At 44.7% G+C, this 19,211-nt stretch overlaps 1 protein-coding gene across 3 annotated transcripts in view; it reads right to left on the bottom strand.

The window, feature by feature from the left end:
• The window catches only part of kif21b (kinesin family member 21B), a 220,108-nt gene that overhangs the window by 117,231 nt on the left and 83,666 nt on the right, over nt 1-19,211 (bottom strand). For all 3 annotated transcript variants that reach the window (XR_005463373.1, XR_005463374.1, XM_038819459.1), the window contains exons 6-8: nt 15,045-15,212; nt 2,841-2,956; nt 402-597 (exon numbers count right to left, since the gene is read on the bottom strand). Coding sequence is in view for 1 of the 3 variants with exons in the window: in XM_038819459.1 (XP_038675387.1) it covers nt 402-597; nt 2,841-2,956; nt 15,045-15,212 (480 nt within the window). In the remaining 2 variants the exon portion in view is untranslated. The remainder of the gene's footprint in view (nt 1-401; nt 598-2,840; nt 2,957-15,044; nt 15,213-19,211) is intronic.

Here is a 19,211-nt window from a genome sequence, read left to right as displayed (position 1 = left end):
ATATAACGATTTTTTTTCTTCAGATATTCCATATAAATGGCCATGCAGTTAATATGCATTGATTTTATAATAGTGTTTTGAAAGCAAATTTCTGTTGAACCACAGGTCATTTTCCAAAGTGTCTGTCCATGAATGTAAATAAACAGGTTCTACTACTTGAGTCCACTGAAAATAATGAAATAAATATTTAACCAATGTGATTTTTCAACGTATGCCTAGAACGCTATTACAAGTGCATGAAAATCCATAATGAAACACACATGTGCACCAATCGATCCCTAGTTTAGCCTGAATCCATGATGAAAAGGATTACAAGTTTTGTAGAATTCTGATTTGATTCTTTTTTGATGGAAGAGCCCAGGGCCACTGTTCCCTGGGGATCCACTGCCCACATTGCTTACCGTCTTGTACTCCATCAGCTCCATCTGAAGTCGAACAATCTCAGCTCGCAGGGCATTGATCTGCTGGCTGGTTTTGTCTTGATTAACCACAACTTTGTTCTTGATGTTTCGGGCTCGGTTTGCGTATTTGAGAGTGTTCAGAGTTTCCATGAAGTCACGATCTGATGGGCTTATGCAAGCAATCATGACAGTTCGACTGCAAGAAATACAGTAATTTTCAATCCTTTAAAGCACCTGTGTCATGGAACTTGCATCAAAGTAAGTAGTGAAGGACAATTTCTTCACATTTATCCTTACTGGTTCACAACTGAAAAAACAATTTTACAAGCTTGAAATGTCCAAATGATCAATTTAAGGAATTGAGCAGGAGTTCAATGGATGTACTGCTACCCAATTAGACTTGAGGTATTTCACGTAGGAGAAATAAAGATATAGTTGATGACTAATATTTTAACAAATTATGCTGGGTTCAATATTTACTTGAGTTTCCGATGTGGCGAAGAACCCAACGTCGAAAAAACGGGGTCGACACCCTCCGTTTCCAATGTTCCAGTCCCCTGTTGGCATCAGGGCCGAGGTTTGCGTCTCATGCCAGTGGGAGGATGCAAATGGATAAGATCTGTTTGGATCCTATTAATGGGCCGGGCACCATATTCTCTGGGCCCTCGTGATTCTCCGGTCCTCTGGGCTGGGAATCACGTGGGCGAGAATTGGTGCAGGTCTTGACAAGCATGTACTTGGTGCCGTGGAACTGGAGGTGGGCCAGTTGGGTAATTCTTTAAGGGAGTTTCTACCAAAGTCCATCAGAGGGCCACCCCCCCCCCCCCCCCCAAACAATGTGAGACCTGCCCACCCCACCTCGAGCAGACCTTCCCCGAACCGCTCCTCTAGTGACCACCTAATTAAAGAGCCCCCACCACCTCCTGAGACCCCTTAATTAAAGATCAAGCTTTGATTGGCAGCTCCTGAGAATTAAGTTCTTTGTTTCACTGCTGACTACTTCAAATCACTCAGGCGTGAAGGGAGAGGAATGGAACAATGCTAACAGCTGAGTTAATGTGGAACCTGTCAATCGCAGCCTAGTAAATCAATATCAAAGAGAAATGAATGAATGGCTTGCAAATCAAAGATCTGCAGTGGGGTTAAACCCAGCTGTCTGGTTTCCTCTTTCCAGGAATTGACAGGTGCTGCTTCCTCTGCCTGAACAGGTGTATTGCACAGGTGAGTTGTAAGGCAGTGATTTTTTTCACTGCCTGTGTCTGGACTGCTCTCCAGTTGCCCGCTCAAAATGGCAATCCTCACCATGAGCTGACTTTTAAAGCAGACCAAAGTAGGCCAACAGCAGAATTCAATTCCCGTACCAGCCTCCCCAAACAGGCGCCGGAATGTGGCGATTAGGGGCTTTTCACGGTAACTTCATGTGAAGCCTACTTGTGACAATAAGCGATTTTCATTTCATTTCAAAGGTTTGCATGGCTAAGGATTGGGAATTACTTCCTGGTTTGGGCTCCCAGAGTGAGCGCAAATCAGGTGCAATTCAGCTGCAGTGGGAGACTGTGTCCTATTCTCTGTTTCTAATCTTTGCCCCACCTTTCCTAAATCTGTTGAATAATCAAAACTTTCCTATTCCATATCGCCACATTATTTGCTGCCTCACAATTAAGACTGTCGCCATTCAATCAATTAACATTCTAGTGCTGCAAAGCCGTCTACCTCAGTGAATTCTCCTGACCTAGCTGTATTTTCCAGCACCTGCGCTGCCCAGGTGATGATATCGCTTGACACATCCAGGCTTGGCACATTCTTTGGCACCATCTCTTCCCTCAGGTATCTCTAACTCTTCCATCTGACCTGAACATCTTCTCAAACTTTTCAAACAAGACCTTCCTTCTTAGCCTTACTGATTTCAACAGATATATAAATTTCCCCAAGCTACTCTCCTCTGCTCAACATTTCTGTCTCTGAGTTGGCGCTCATCAGTAAGACTATTTTTCACCAGTTTGTCACCTTTCTCACCATCTACACCTCCTATTTTTTCTTCAGTTACTCCCACCCTCAACTTCTGGAAATGTTCCTTCCCATTGCTTCCTTGTCATTGTCTTCAACAACCTCATTCTAAACAAGTTAGTTCCTCACAATTTCCAACCTACAATATTTCCATAAATTTCTCATTAAAATATATGGTTGGTAATGAAACAATATTCATATGGTAGAAGATGTGCCAATCACCCTAATTTATACATTTCTTGGAAGATAGTTTTTAAGATAACTCATTGGCTATTTATTTGAAAAGTGGTGTTTTGAAACTGCTTTCAAGTTACCAACGCAAAGTAGGTACTGTTTTTTTTGTTCGTCTTATCTCTTAGATAATAGAAATAAACAGAACAAAGAACAAAGGCCTTTATTTTCTTTACAAATAGATCTCACGCTCTCTTTTACCTGTTTCCGCCCAGAGAATCTTGAAGAAGCCTGGTCAGCTTTGAATCTCTATATGGCACATGATGGCTCTTCTTGCTTTGGTCTCCCAATGCGCTGATGACATTTCCCAGTGACAGCTTCCGTCAAAAATCAAAGGGAGAAACAAGAGCCACATTAGTTGCAAAAGACAATTGCTTTTTATGCTCAGTTAATTGAAAACAATGATTTTATAAATTTCGTCAACTAAGATAGAAAACTACAGATTTATTAGATTCCTATGATGGAATGTTTTCTACAAACTGTATTCTAGTTTGAGGAGAACAATGTGCATTACTTCTTTCTTTTGTCATTTTGCTGTTGAAATGTACTGTCGTTAAATTGCATAATTACACTAAGTAACAATCAGAATAGGACTGCTTTAACAAAAAGTACCACTGGATGGTACTACAGTAGTCCCCCTTTATAACGCGGGTGTTGGGGTCCAAGACAGCCACCCGCGTTGCAACCGAGCCGCGGATATCCACGATGGGGGTTTTAAATTTATTTAAAAATCTATGCTAGCGCTTCCCATTGAGAGGCTACGGGGGGCGGGGGGAGAGGTCAGACCCCCGTAGACTCACAATGGGAAGCGCTGGCATAGATTTTTAAATAAATTTAAAACCCCCATCGTGGATCTAATTAAAACAGTGTCAATTTCAGCGGCCGGCTCACTTTGATCCGGAGAGGGAAGCTGCTCTCTCACTGAAACAATCAGCCGGCCGCTGAAATTGACACTGCCCGCTGCTCTCTCCCTCCAATCAGAAACATTAAAACTTAAAAGTTGGATTGGGGGGAGAGAGCAGCCGGCAGTGTCAATTTCAGCGGCCGGCTGATTGTTTCAGTGAGAGAGCAGCTTCCCTCTCTGGATCAAAGTGAGCCGGCCGCTGAAATTGACACAACTGACAGTTGGGGTCCATAAGCCCCCCTGCGGTATATCGCGAACCGCGGTATTGCGGAGCGCGGTATAACGGGGGACTACTGTATTCACAGCTGTTGAATGTTGCCCATGAATGACATTTGGGCAACTTGCGATACTCAATTTCTTAAGTACCAACATCATAGAATCATAGAAACTACAGGAGGTCATTTGGCCCATTGAGTCTGCACCGGCCTTTGGAAAGAGCACCCGAGGAGCAGTCTCTGGGTGAGTATACAGACCTAACGGTAACTTCCTGTTTTCCACTTTTTTTTTTCAAAAGTGACGTCAGAGGGAAGCTGTGATCTGATTGGTTGATAACCAATCTGCCCCAAATTTAAAACTCGTAAACTTAAATTAAACAAATTAATTAATTAGAGATGGCTGGTCAGGTGATGTGCTTAAGCTGCTTGATGTGGGAGCTGGCAGATCCCATTGCGAGCTGCAGCGACCACATCTGCAGTAAGTGTTGGCTGCTCGAAGAACTCCGGCTCAGAGTTGATGAGCTGGAGTCTGAGCTTCACACACTGAGGCACATCCGGGAGGGGGAGGCTTACCTGGACACTTTGTTTCAGGAGGCAGTCACACCTGTCAGAGTAAATAGTTTAAATCCTGCCAGTGGCCAGGGACAGCAGGGTGTGACTGCAAGTCAGGCAGGTAAAGGGAACCAGCAGTCAGGAACTCAGGAGCCTCAGCCCTTGACCCTGTCCAACAGGTACGAGGCACTTGCTCCCTGTGTGGATGGCGAACAGGGCTGCAGGAAGGATGAGTCAGCTGACCAAGGCACCATGGTTCAGCAGGCCATTCAAGGGGAGGAAGTAAATAGGCAAGTTGTAGTTGTAGGGGATTCTATTATCAGAGCGATAGATAGTATCCTTTGTGAGCAGGATCGAGGGTCCCGCATGGTATGTTGCCTGCCCGGTGCTAGGGTGCGGGACATCTCTGACCGGCTTGAAAGGATATTGGAGAGGGAGGGGGAGGATCCAGTTGTTGTGGTCCATGTCGGTACCAACAACTTAGGCAAGTCTAGGAAAGAGGACCTGTTTAGAGATTATAAAGAGTTAGGATTCAAATTAAAAAACAGGTCCTCAAGGGTCATAATCTCCGGATTACTGCCCGAGCCACGTGCAAATTGGCATAGGGAGGCAAGAACAAGGGAAGTTAACACGTGGCTGAAAGAGTGGTGTGGGAAAGAGGGGTTCCTTTTCATGGGACACTGGCATCAGTTTTGGGACAGGGGGGACCTATACCGTTGGGATGGTCTCCACCTGAACCGAGCTGGGACCAGTGTTCTGGCGAAAAGAGTAAATAGGGTGGTCAATAGGACTTTAAACTAGAGATTGGGGGGGAAGGGAAAGTCAGGGAACCAAGAGGTGAAGGAATCAGTGGGAAGCGTAGCTGCTTAGGATTACAAAAAATCACGAAAAGACAGAGCTCAGGAGAGGTTACGATAGTCCCCATCTCACAAAATATGACACAGTGTATGGAAAGGCTCAGTAAACCAAGGTCCACCACACTAAGAAAACAAAAAGGGACAGTCAATAGGGAATCAAAGGTGCTATATTTAAATGCCCGCAGTGTACGGAACAAGGTAGATGAGCTTGTGGCCCAGATTGTGACTGGCAGGTATGATGTGGTAGGCATCACAGAGACGTGGTTGCAGGGGGTTCAGGACTGGCAGTTAAACATCCAGGGATTTACAACCCATCGAAAAGACAGAGAGGTGGGTAGAGGGGGCGGGGTTGCCTTGTTAATTAGAAATGAAATTAAATCAATAGCACTAAACGACATAGGGTCAGACGATGTGGAGTCTGTGTGGGTAGAGTTGAGGAACCACAAAGGCAAAAAAACCATAATGGGAGTTATGTACAGGCCTCCTGACAGTGGTCAGGACCAGGGGCACAAAATGCACCACGAAATAGAAAGGGCATGTCAGAAAGGCAAGGTCACAGTGATCATGGGGGACTTCAATATGCAGGTGGACTGGGTAAATAATGTTGCCAGTGGACCCAAAGAAAGGGAATTCATTGAATGTTTACAGGATGGCTTTTTGGAACAGCTTGTGATGGAGCCCACGAGGGAACAGGCTATTCTGGACTTAGTGTTATGTAATGAGTCAGAATTGATAAAAGACCTTAAAGTAAGGGAACACTTAGGAAGCAGTGATCATAATATGGTAGAATTCAGTCTGCAATTTGAAAGAAAGAAGGTAGAATCAGATGTAAAGGTTTTACAGTTAAATAAAGGTAATTACAGGCGCATGAGGGAGGAACTGACGAAAATCGACTGGAAGCAGAGCCTAGTGGGAAAGACAGTAGAACAGCAATGGCAGGAGTTTCTGGGAGCAATTGAGGACACAGTGCAGAGGTTCATCCCAAAGAAAAGAAAGGTTCTCAGAGGGAGGATTAGGCAGCCATGGCTGACAAAGGAAGTCAGGGAATGCATCAAGGCAAAAGAGAGAGCCTATAATGTGGCAAAGAGTAGTGGGAAGTCAGAAGATTGGGAAGGCTACAAAAACAAACAGAGGATAACAAAGAGAGAAATAAGGAAGGAGAGGATCAAATATGAAGGTAGGCTAGCCAGTAACATTAGGAATGATAGTAAAAGTTTCTTTAAATACATTAAAAACAAACGGGAGGCAAAAGTAGACATTGGGCCGCTCCAAAATGACGCTGGTAATCTAGTGATGGGAGACAAGAAAATAGCTGAGGAACTTAATAAGTACTTTGCGTCAGTCTTCACAGTAGAAGACATGAGTAATATCCCAACAATTCAGGAAAGTCAGGGGGCAGAGTTGAATATGGTTGCCATCACAAAGGAGAAGGTGCTAGAGAAACTAAAAGGTCTGAAAATTGATAAATCTCCGGGCCCAGATGGGCTACATCCTAGAGTTCTAAAGGAGATAGCTGAAGAAATAGTGGAGGCGTTAGTTATGATCTTTCAAAAGTCACTGGAATCAGGGAAAGTCCCAGAGGATTGGAAAATCGCTTTTGTAACCCCCCTGTTCAAGAAGGGAACAAGAAAAAAGATGGAAAATTATAGGCCAATTAGCCTAACCTCGGTTGTTGGCAAAATTCTAGAATCCATCGTTAAGGATGAGATTTCTAAATTCTTGGAAGTGCAGGGTCGGATTAGGACAAGTCAGCATGGATTTAGTAAGGGGAGGTCGTGCCTGACAAACCTGTTAGAGTTCTTTGAAGAGATAACAAATAGGTTAGACCAAGGAGAGCCAATAGATGTTATCTATCTTGACTTCCAAAAGGCCTTTGACAAGGTGCCTCACGGGAGACTGCTGAGTAAAATAAGGGCCCATGGTATTCGAGGCAAGGTACTAACATGGATTGACGATTGGCTGTCAGACAGAAGGCAGAGAGTTGGGATAAAAGGTTCTTTTTCGGAATGGCAACCGGTGACAAGTGGTGTCCCGCAGGGTTCAGTGTTGGGGCCACAGCTGTTCTCTTTATATATTAACGATCTAGATGACGGGACTGGGGGCATTCTGGCCAAGTTTGCCGATGATACAAAGATAGGTGGAGGGGCAGGTAGTATTGAGGAGGTGGGGAGGCTGCAGAAAGATTTAGACAGTTTAGGAGAATGGTCCAAGAAGTGGCTGATGAAATTCAACGTGGGCAAGTGCGAGGTCTTGCACTTTGGAAAAAAGAATAGAGGCATGGACTATTTTCTAAACGGTGACAAAATTCATAATGCTAAAGTGCAAAGGGACTTGGGAGTCCTAGTCCAGGATTCTCTAAAGGTAAACTTGCAGGTTGAGTCCGTAATTAAGAAAGCAAATGTAATGTTGTCATTTATCTCAAGAGGCTTGGAATATAAAAGCAGGGATGTACTTCTGAGGCTTTATAAAGCATTAGTTAGGCCCCATTTAGAATACTGTGAGCAATTTTGGGCCCCATACCTCAAGAAGGACATACTGGCACTGGAGCGGGTCCAGCGGAGATTCACAAGGATGATCCCAGGAATGGTAGGCCTAACATACGATGAACGTCTGAGGATCGTGGGATTATATTCATTGGAGTTTAGGAGGTTGAGGGGAGATCTAATAGAAATGTACAAGATAATGAATGGCTTGGATAGGATGGACGTAGGGAAGTTGTTTCCATTAGCAGGGGAGACTAGGACGCGGGGGCACAGCCTTAGAATAAAAGGGAGTCACTTTAGAACAGAGATGAGGAGAAATTTCTTCAGCCAGAGAGTGGTAGGTCTGTGGAATTCATTGCCACAGAGGGCGGTGGAGGCCGGGACATTGAGTGTCTTTAAGACAGAAATTGATAAATTCTTGATTTCTCGAGGAATTAAGGGCTATGGGGAGAGAGCGGGTAAATGGAGTTGAAATCAACCATGATTGAATGGTGGAGTGGACTCGATGGGCCGAATGGCCTTACTTCCACTCCTATGTCTTATGGTCTTATGGTCTTATGGACTTAAGCCCATGCCTCCACCCTATCCCCGTAACCCAGAAACTCCACCTAACCTTTTGGACACTTAAGGGGCAACTTAGCATGGCCTATCCAGCTAATCTACACATCTTTGGACTGTGGAAGGAAACCGGTGCACCCCGGAGGAAATTCACGCAAACATGGGGAGAAAGTGCAAACTCCTCACAGTCACCCGAGGCCGAAATTGAACCCGGGCCCTGGAGCTGTGAGGCAGCAGTGCTAACCACTGCTCCACCGTGTTGCCCCATAAGTGAGAGACAAAGTCAAAATAGAAATTTGAGGATAAGGCATGATGTATGATTTGCAATCCATGAGGATATTACTTTGATAATAGACACGCTATTAAATGTTGGAAGCAAATCTAGCCCAGTAATGCCCATGTCATACAATGGACAGTCAGGTGACATTGTGTTTTCTCTTGCACCAGGAGCTTTTCTTGTTTGACAGAACATCACCCTGGATTTATTGTTGGTCTTCCTACACCACATGGGCTGCAGCGTCTCAAGAAGGCTATTCACCACAACCTTCTCAGGGGCAATTAGGGATGGGGAATAAATGCTGGCTCAGCCAGCAACACCCAAATCACGTGAACGAATGTTAAAAAAGCAAAAGTTAACATGTCACTGCAAGAATAATCTATTTTAGAGATTTCCTTAAGTTTCTTTAGTTTGACTTTTCACAAAAATAAAATGACTGGATCAGTCAAGAGTCGGATTTCTAACAATATATTTGAAATATAAGCCGTTTCATATTTGGAATTTAAACTAATGTAAAATCTGGGGGGAAAAAAATCATCTTTCCTTCAGATCATCAGGGTTCAATATTAATCCCCACCCTGCAACAATTGGCCTTTGTTGGCCTCCCCTGACTGTCCTTGAACTGAGTGGCTAGGCCATTTCACAGGGCAGTTAATAGTCAACAACATTGCTGTATTCCGGAGTCACACATAGTGCTGACCAGGTAAGGACAGCAGATTTCCTTCCCTGTCGAACATTAGTGAACCAGATGAGTCTTTACCACAATCGACAATGGGTCTTCATGACAGAGATCAGCTTTTAATTTCAGATTTATTAATTGAATTTTAATTCCACAAGCTGCCAGGGTGGTTTTGAACCCGTATCCTCATTAGTCTGGGCATCTTGATTACTAATCTAATGACATTACCACGATGCCACTACCACCATTTGTTGTCACGCTGCTTATTAAGCAATCAGAGTGTCTACCAAAGTGCAATTGGAGGCCCAGTTTAAATTTTGCGATTGCTGCTTGGGCTTTTCGTGATGTCAGGAAATGTGGCAGTGAAAGGGCGGGAGCTGCCAGATTCACAAGGTAAGCACCTCTTTCAACATTCCTTGTGGGCTAGGAAGAGCAGGAGTTTCCTCCCCAGTCTGCTCAAGATAGCCTTTAGCTTCGTCCAGCCCTGATTATCAGACCCCTGTACATTGCCACCCTCAATCTTGACTGCTGATCTATACACAGTCCGGATTGTTAATCTCCCCACCCAGCCCTCCCAATTTCAAGGGGCTGCCACCAAAAACCTCCAGCACCAGCATCTTGTAACTGGGATAACCTCACACACGTTAGTCAGGCTGTTCACTTGACCGACTGCTGAATGGGAAACTGAGGTAAAAGGATCTTCAAGAGGTTCTGCTTTGGATGTTTTTTGCCTCAATCACATAATCCTCGCCATTGTCTATACAATCAAGGTCATCTTTTCTATCGGTTCCAGGATTCCTATTCAAAACAGCATGAGATGGGGTTGATAAAATTGCAATGTTATCTTAAAAAATATCAGTGGGGCTTTTGCGCTGACGCAGAATTGTTTAATACAATTACACATTGTTCAGTGCATTTTTTGGGGTGATGTGTCTTCTCCCCCCTCCCACCCCCCGGCAAACAACAGGTCCCCATGACATCCTAATCTTCGGCCAGAATATTTCAGCCATTTCCGCTGGCAGGATCTTCTGGTTCCACCAACGGCGAGCCCCGCCGTGGGTTCCCCAGCGGTGTGGGGAGCATAAAATGGGAAACCCCATTGACAGCGGCGGGACCAGAAAATCCTGCCGCTGCCACAAAACACGCAGTGGCAGGCGCGGAAAATCCGGCCCCACATCAAGCTTTCTATAGGAAATAACTGCGGAATGATAACAATTTTCCTTTTGAAGTTATATAGTATTAATTCACTGCAAATCCATGATTCACTTTGATCAAGCATATATGGAGCTAATTATGAGTAGTGACAGGCTGGTTCAATGGCATTGGTAATGCCGACTGCATACCAATGTCTTTGCCCCACGGTGTAGTGAAACCTGTAAATTCGGGTCACCTAAGGAATTTGCATCCAGTGCCCTTCATTGTTCTTTATTGTCAAAACAGTGATTGCATGTACAGAAGGCAATGTGCCAAATATCAGAGGGATTGATTACATCTCCTAGAGAGTTCCTTCTTTTCTTCATTCTCACATGGGATGTGCCTAATTCTGGAGCCTTGCCAGCGGGATTTGATTTTGGTTCATTAGCTGTTCGTTGGATTTACCAGCTCAGTGGCATCATGGAGTCCTTTTTCACTGAGAGAGGGATGTCCTGATCCCTGGAATCTGTTAAGCTGGTATCCTGCACAGGCCGAGGTGGCTGCTGTCGGGCTGGGTGGTCCCAACCATATGGAGGATGGGGATAATGTCCTTCAGACTCATGTCTGGAAAACATTCACAACATACTGCAGCTGTTAATGTTTGAGGTGCTGGAGAATGGGTAGGGAGACCATTGGGTACATGCTCCCTACCCAGGCTGCTGAATCACCTGTGCTTAACCACTGACATACATTTGCAAATAAAGTCGTCAGCTAGGCTTTCTGGAGTTGAAACCAAACATGGGTTAGTTTTTATGGAACTAAAAGTCCACATGGATGAAGATATTAAAATACTTTAAAAGATAAACCGATGTCTGATCTTCACAACACGCATGTGCAGAATTGCATGTTAGAAAACAGGTAGTTACTTTCTTAGCCAAATCAAAGTTCAAGCAAAAAGGAGAAAATAGAGCGTTCACTGTTTTTCTCCATGGTGACATGGTGACCTTGAGGTTCCAAGTGTTGAAGTCTAGGTAAAAGTCCATGAAATTGGAGATCATTTATTTTTAAAAACATAATCTATCTTTTCCAGTCGTTGATGATTTTTGTAACCGAGGTTCGTTTTGATGGAAATTTGATGGGTGGGATTCACCACCCCTCTGGCAGTGGGATTCTCCGTCCCACCAGCCGGCAAATGAATCGGCAACGGTGAATCCCGACAGCGGAGAATCCAGCCTGATATTTCTGTGCTGGCTTTTTAAACTGTTTTTAAATTTGTACTGGCAAACTTTAGAAATAAGACATAGTTTTAAGTGGGTTTAATTTAACGTCTCTGTGCCTGGAAGGGTAACATCTACAATTAGGTTAATGCTGGAAAAACATGTGTGTGGACATTAGTTTCAATTCCAACTGTGTTTCTATGGTATTTAGAGAGGGTTACAGAGTGGAGAGTAAACTATAGAATCATAGAAAAGTTACAGCAGAGAAGGAGGTCATACCTTGTCCATGTCAGCCCAAGGACACCCAGGTGTCCATCCTAATCCCATCTTCCTGCACCCGGTCCATAGCCCTGTAGTTTACAACACTTAAGGTGCAGATCCAGGTATTTTTTAAAAAAGAGTTTAAGTTATCTGCCTCCACCACCAACTTGGGCAGTGGAATCCAGTCCCCCCCACTACCCTCTGTGTAAAAGAGTTTTCCCTCAAGTTTCCTTTACACCGTCTGCAACTTAACTTGAAACTATGTCCTCTGGTTCTAGAATTCTCCACCCAAGGGAAACAATTTCATCTTGTACACGCTATCTCTTCCCCTCATAATTTTGTACAACTCAATTAAATCAACCCTCAGCCTTCTTTGTTCCATGGAAAATAACTGCAATCTCTCTTCGTAGCTACACTTTAATAGCCCTGGCAATATTCTTATAAACCTCTTCTGCACTCTCTCCAAAGCAATTACTACCTGTCATGTGGTGACCAGAACTGCACACAATACTCCAGTACTTCCTCCCTGCACTCCTTATACTCATCTAGGCTATCTGCAGTGCTCAGTTCTTTGTGCCAATCATATGCTTTCTTTTTCTGTGTGATCTTCTGCTGTATTCCTCCAGACAACCAGGGGGGGTCTAGATTTGGCAGTACCACTCTTATTCTTGTAAGGGACATGTCTACTTTGCACATTTAGGATCTCGCTTGCCAGTGCTCCCCGCTGGTCTTCCACTGATTTATCCTCTAGCACTGCTGGCCAGTCCACCTCAGCCAAGTCCCTTCTCATTTGCAAAATTTGCTGATCCAGTTCAAGATTTTTACTCCTGCTTTATTTCTGTCCTTTTCCATGGTAATACTGAATCGAATTGTGATCACCTATCCCCGACATGGTCACTTCACCCACTTCCCCGTCTTCGTTCCCCAAGACTAGGTTTAGAATTGCATCTCCTTTTGTTGGGTTTGTCACTAATTGGCCAAAACATTTTTCCTGGAAACACTGCATGAATTTTTCACCCTCAGTACCCCCTTTATTGTTTGAATCACAGTTGATATTGGGACAGTTAAAGTCTCCGACTACACAGAGGCAAAGATTTACCTACATATTTGATGAAACAGGCCTCCAGAAATAGCAGTGGTTGCTTAGTAACTGGGGCAGCAAGATGTTATTGTGTTTAGATTTAGCTGGATATATTGCAGTTGAAGATAATATACCGGGGAGTGAACATCTCTCAACTCTGCCAGAAGCTGGACAGGACAAGCGAGTTGCAAAAAGGCAGGCTTCCCAAAGAACCAGATACACTCCAGTTAATTTGGGGTCGTTGGGACAGAAAGAATGCCTGAAGAATACCAAAGTTAAGAGACCAAGGTATTGCTCAGAAGAGAATTCATAGGGAGAAGCAGACAACATGTTGTGAGTGAAATAGACAGCTTCAGTAACCAGAATTCAAGGGCGAAAACAGACTTTAGAGGTAAATCAAAAGTTTGATGCCATTTTAATTGAGTTAAAGCAATTATGAACAGTTTGTGCAGAAGTTAAGACAAATGCATTCTAAACGGGATGTTGAAAATCCTGGATACTGGATTTGTTGTTAAAAGTGGAGTGGTACAAAACAAAAACAAAAAAGTGGAGTGGTAGCTTTGTTTAAAAGAGTAACTTGGAAAACCTGAAATGGATTTCAGAACGCAAACCACTGATGGAAAGCAGTGTTGAGAAAGAATATTTTAAAGCCTGCTTTTGGAAGTGGACTTTTGAAACTCTCACATGAGAATCATCTGGGGGATTCTGAGAAGACATCCACTGACATTCACTTTGGTTCAGAACAGGGAGTGTGTGTGTTGACACAGCCCGTCTGTGTGTTCATAGGGACTTTGTGCGACTGAGACCACTGTATCTTAAAATATACATTACGCTGTAATCCGTGTTAATATGTGTGTATTTGAGTAAAGGAGTATTATATCGGCATTCATTTTTTATGTTTAATAAAACATTTTTTACTTTTGCTAAAACTAATTGGTGGTCCTGTGATTCCGTTTCTCCATGTTCAAAAAAAAGTAAAAGTTACAGTCTTTTGAGCCAGGGTTCCATTCTGGGATATTCCTATCGAGTTATAACATCAACTGGGATCATAACAAAAGGGGTCTTTGAAATTACGAAAGGTTTTGATAGAGTAGGCACAGAGACAATGACTTGAATCTTTCAAACCCCAATATTTAATTTTAATTTTGTAAGACTGTGAGGACAGGACACTTCATTCACGAGTGATTTCATGAAGAAATAGGGATTATGCTATATTAAAGCAAATTTTATTACTAGTACACTATTAAAATCTTTAACATCACAGAAGGAAATTACCCCTTAAAGAATACTACTCAATACAGTGAATACAATACCCTTAATTGCTATCTTTACCCCCACTTAAACAACAAGAAAATAAACTATCTCAGCTCTCAATCCACCTTAAATACAAATGGCACAGAGGAATACATGCTTTACAGAAATATTCTTTGAGAAAGAGAGATCTCTTGGCATTGCTTTACAGAAAAGATCTAACTCTGGTCAGACCCATGAAGAAACTTTCGCTGTATGTCTGTAAAAGCTGTTTCAACTGGCTTGTTTCAGCTTCCCCCTTGTCCTCTAACAGGTCTGCACTGCTTTAACAACTGTTAATCCCTTTTTAACTAAACTGCAGAGAGCAAAATTTGACTTGTGGTTCCAGCTTCATCCAGAACAGAACTGAACTGAAAATGCTTTCTCAAAAAGCCTGATGCCTTTGCTCCACCCAGCAATGACATCATTTCACCACTCTGAAAACTAGTTAACTCCCCAGGGAACCCCCTTAATCAAAACAAAACTGCATTAGCCCAAACTTTTACGATGGCTAATTGCACCCCTTGCTCCTAAAATATGCTTCACTTCAAACTAGGATTTTTCTTTTAAATATGACTGCAGCAGTCAAACACACTCTAACCCAGGCTTTTAACCCTTACTGCACCAAACACCTATAATACAATACATCTGAAATTACAACATTCACTGCATTGTCAAATATTATTTTAGATTTCTACCAGTATCAACCACAACAATACCTAATGAGTCAACCATATGAGAGTGCATTGTCTTTCATCAGAATGAATTAATTGTGATAATGATTTCAAACACAACCCAGATGTACATAGAAATAACAAAAACATTGCATGCATTGGGATAGAATATGCAATGGTAAATTTTATTGAGGGAGTGAAATAGTTTTGTTTTCCTCCTTACCAGACCACAGTTGATAGAAATGCCTTCTTTGGCCCTCTCTCCTGTTGCTCCAGTGCGTTTGAGCCTTTCTGAACCAGCAAGGTCAACAAAATGGAATTTGGCCATGAGTGTTTCATACTCATTCACTGGTTGCGTTTCAAGTGCCACTCCATTCACCTCGCCATTTACCTGAAGGGTAGATGAGAAAATCAAGCTTTATTAGAGTCAGAGATAGGAAAAAAGTGGAAAGCCAACGTGGATTATTTGGACTCTTGGATTATTCTGGATTCACCAGGATTTTGCTGGATCGAACATTTGTGTGATGAAGAGAGGTTGGATAGGCTTGGGTTGCTTTCATTGGAGTAGAGAAGACTGAGGGGCGACCTGATCGAGGTGTGCAGGTTTATGAGGGCAATGGACATAGTGGATAGGGAGAAGCTGTTCCCCTGAGTTGAAGGGTCAGTCACGAGGGGACACACGTTGAAGGTGAGAGGAAGAAGGTTTAGGGGGGGTGGGGGGGAAAACCTTTTTTTACCCAGAGGGTGGTGACAGTCTGGAATGGACTGTCTGAGAGGGTGGTGGAAACGGGTTGTCTCACATCCTTTAAAAAATACCTGGATGAGGCACTTGGCACATGATAACTTTCAAGGCCAGGTGCCAAGTGCTGGAAAATGGGATCGGATATACAGGTCAGATATTTTTCATGTGTCAGTGCAGACTCAATGGGTCCAAGGGTCTTTTCTGCACTATATTTCCTGTGATTCTGTGACCCACTTTAACATATATATATATATATATATATAAGATAATCACAGAATATCAGAGGGCCATTTCTATTCAAATTAAGATACATGAATCGCAAAGGTATAACTTATTAGATGACATACAGACCCGGGGCGCGAATCACCAGCTGTGCTGGGCTCTCGCTTGAGCCCTATGTGACCAGAGAATGTCGTGAAAGGCCTCCAGTGAGCCTCCCAACAGGCTTCACGCCTCCCACGATTCTCTGACGTTGGAGTCGGAACCCCGCCCCAAATGGGCAGGACCGAATGATGGTCACGGAACTAGGTCGTAAACCTATTTACGACCTAACTGCGCGGGATCCAGCGACCTCCCTCGATTCTTCAACTTCCCCAGGTGGGCTGAAGCCAGGCACCGATCAGTGATGGTCCAAACAAACATGGACCAGGCGCAAAAACACCCAGGGGTCTCCCAGGCCACTGGAGACCCCAGGGGATTAGGACAAGTGAAGGGTGGCTCCCTGGCCCTCCCCCCAGAACACGGGTACCTTGGCACTGCCCAGCTGGTTCCTTGGCACTGACACTCTGGCACTGCCAAGGTGCCCGGATGGCATTGCCAAGCCAGTAGGAGCACTGGGGGAGGGGGTGTAGGGTAGTGTCTATCTGTGGGGAGTGACATTGCCCATGGGTAGGGGTGTGGGGGACCCAAAAGCTCATTTAGAGATCAGGGCACTCTTTCAAAATGGCGGGCCGATCTCGGAGTTCAGCTCCCCAGTGCTAAAAAAAAATTCAAAGTGTGGGCTAAACCGGTGAGAAACTCTCCAGGCCCCAAAAAAGTGCCGAAGGGCTGGATTCTCCCACAAGAATGTCACGGGCGAGACACCAACAATGGAAAAATCCATTGACCTCGGAAAGTATTCTCCCGTCGGCAGGTGAACGCGGCCCGAGAATCCCGCCCTTAGTGCCATTGAATAATGATGGGGAACTTAAACTCCCTGAAAAACCCGTCACAAATTAACTTTAAAATTTTGAGGGAGAATCAGGCCCCCGGAATAATTACTCCAATTTGCACTCAACTGACTGGCAGAAGTTGCTAATAATTTAATTTTACCCCACTCAGTGTAGTTCCACTTCTTCGACAAAATGAAATTAAAATAAATGCCAAAAGTAAATATATTAGTTCCAAGAAGAATCAGTCAGGACCCAAGCATCATGTATTTATGCTCAATTACTGTGATTGTTACCACTTTATTGAGTGGCGGTAATAGATCTTCTCCTTTAAGTGCTGCAATCTTGGCAGGCTCTGTAGCAGTTTGGTACAGCTGAGTAGTTTGCTGGGCACTTGAGAGAGCAGTTAAGAGTTAAGTATATTATTGTGGAACTGGAGCCACATAAAGACAAGAGCAGCAGCTTCCTTCCGCAAAGGACAGCAATGAATCAGCTGAGTTCCTGAGATAATCCCGCAGTTTCGTGATCATTTTTACCAATAATGAGCTTTTTGTTTCTCTGTAATTTAATAAGTCTTAAACACTGGCCTTAGATTGCTTAAAATGCAAGAGACCTGAACGGCAAACATGGGCATTTGGGTGATTATACTGAATAAAAAGAGAACCAACTCAGAGAATGCATAAATGAGCACTGATGATCTATAAAAGTAAATGCACTGTTCTGGTTTGGTGTCAAGTCCACAGAACCAAAATATTTCACTTTGTGACCCAAAATCTGCAATAAAATAACGGTTCATGGTGAGGGAAGCAGCAGTGTTGTTACAACTAACTGCAGCAAATTCAACCTATATTGTGCTGGAGTAATGCAAAAGAAAGCAGCCACAGCCTCGGTTTCTGATTCTTGTATTAGATCTGACTGTATTGTTCACACAGTCACAGATATTTCAGCACGCACTGCTTAGGCTGACACAGAGAATCGTAGAAGTTACAGTGCAGAACGAGGACCATTGAGTTCGAAAGAGCATCTACCCAAGCCTACACTTCCACCCTATCCCCGTAATCCAATAACCCCACCCAACCTTTTTGGACACTAAAGGTAATTTATCGTGGCCAATCCACCTAACCTGCACATCTTTGGACTGTAGGAGGAAACCGGAGCACCCGGAAGAAACCTACGCAGACACGGGGAGGATGTGTAGACTCCGCACAGACAGTGACCCAAGCTAGGAATCGAACCTGGCACCCTAGAGCTGTGAAGCAACTGTGCTAACCACTGTGCTACCGTGCTGCTCACGGTATGAAAAACCATGGTATATGAAAAACAGTCACTTGATTGAGCACAAACATTTTACCAGTCCCAGCACAGGTCCGCCGTGAGTCACCACCTTCAGAAGAGCAGAGTTTCATAAAGTGAGGCAACAATTAAAAAGAAGTTTTATTTCATTTCGTTTCTGTGAGCTGTCTCACCTAAATTAATTTGCAAACATTGTGATGCTTAATGATTTCCAACTCGCTGGAGGGAACAAGATTTTAAAAATGTCCCGAGTGTAGTTAACATAAAAAGACATGGGCCGGGATTCTCCCCTACCCGGCGGGGCGGGGGGTCCCGGCGTGTTGGAGTGGCGTGAACCACTCCAGCGTCGGGCCGCCCCAAATGTGCAGAAGTCTCCGCACCTTTATGGGCCAAGCCCTCACATTGAGGGGCTAGGCCCACGCCAGAGTGGTTCCCGCTCCGCCGGCTGGCGTGAACGGCCTTTGGCGCCACGCCAGCCGGGCCGAAAGGACTTCGCCGGCCAGCGTAAGTCCGCGCATGCGCCAGAGCGTCAGCGGCTGCTGTCGTCATCCGGGCGCAAGCGCTGGGGAGGGGGTCTCTTCCGCCTCCGCCATGGTGAAGACCATGGCAAAGGCAGAAAAAGAAGAGTGCCCCCACGGCCCAGGCCCGCCCGCTGATTAATGGGCCCCGATCGAGGGCCAGGCCACCATGGCGGCACCCCCCGGGGCCAGATCACTCTGCGCCCCCCCCCCCCCCCCCCCCCCCAGGACCCCGGCGCCCGCCCGCGCCGCCAGTCCCACCGGTCAGGTAGGTGTTTTGATTCCCGCCGGCGGGAGAGGCTTGACAGCGGCGGGACTTCGGCCCACCGCGGGCCGGAGAATCGCCACGGGGTGCTCGCCGACCAGCGTGGCGCGATTCCCGCCCCCGCCGAATCTCTGGTGGCAGAGAATTCAGGACACAGCGGGGGCGGGATTGATGCCGGCCCCGGGCGATTCTCCGACCCGGCGGGGGGGTCGGAGAATCCCGCCCATGATGCTCATCAATGCCCACTCTGCTTATTCAGATATTCTCAGAATGGGATAAAATTCTTGTTTGAATAGTTACTGTGCCTATTAATAGCATTTTCTCACAAATCCTTCACATTCACATGATCTCATAGCAGTTTTGAGAAACAAGCTAAGTGATAAAGCTTAATGCTATCCTCGTACAAGTTGCTTCAACCTAAATG

Source organism: Scyliorhinus canicula, chromosome 15 (assembly GCF_902713615.1).
Source record: "Scyliorhinus canicula chromosome 15, sScyCan1.1, whole genome shotgun sequence".
In the NCBI taxonomy this organism is placed as follows: Eukaryota; Metazoa; Chordata; class Chondrichthyes; order Carcharhiniformes; family Scyliorhinidae; genus Scyliorhinus; species Scyliorhinus canicula.
The sequence above is the reverse complement of the archived record's forward strand: the minus strand, read 5'-3'. Positions and strand labels throughout refer to the sequence as shown.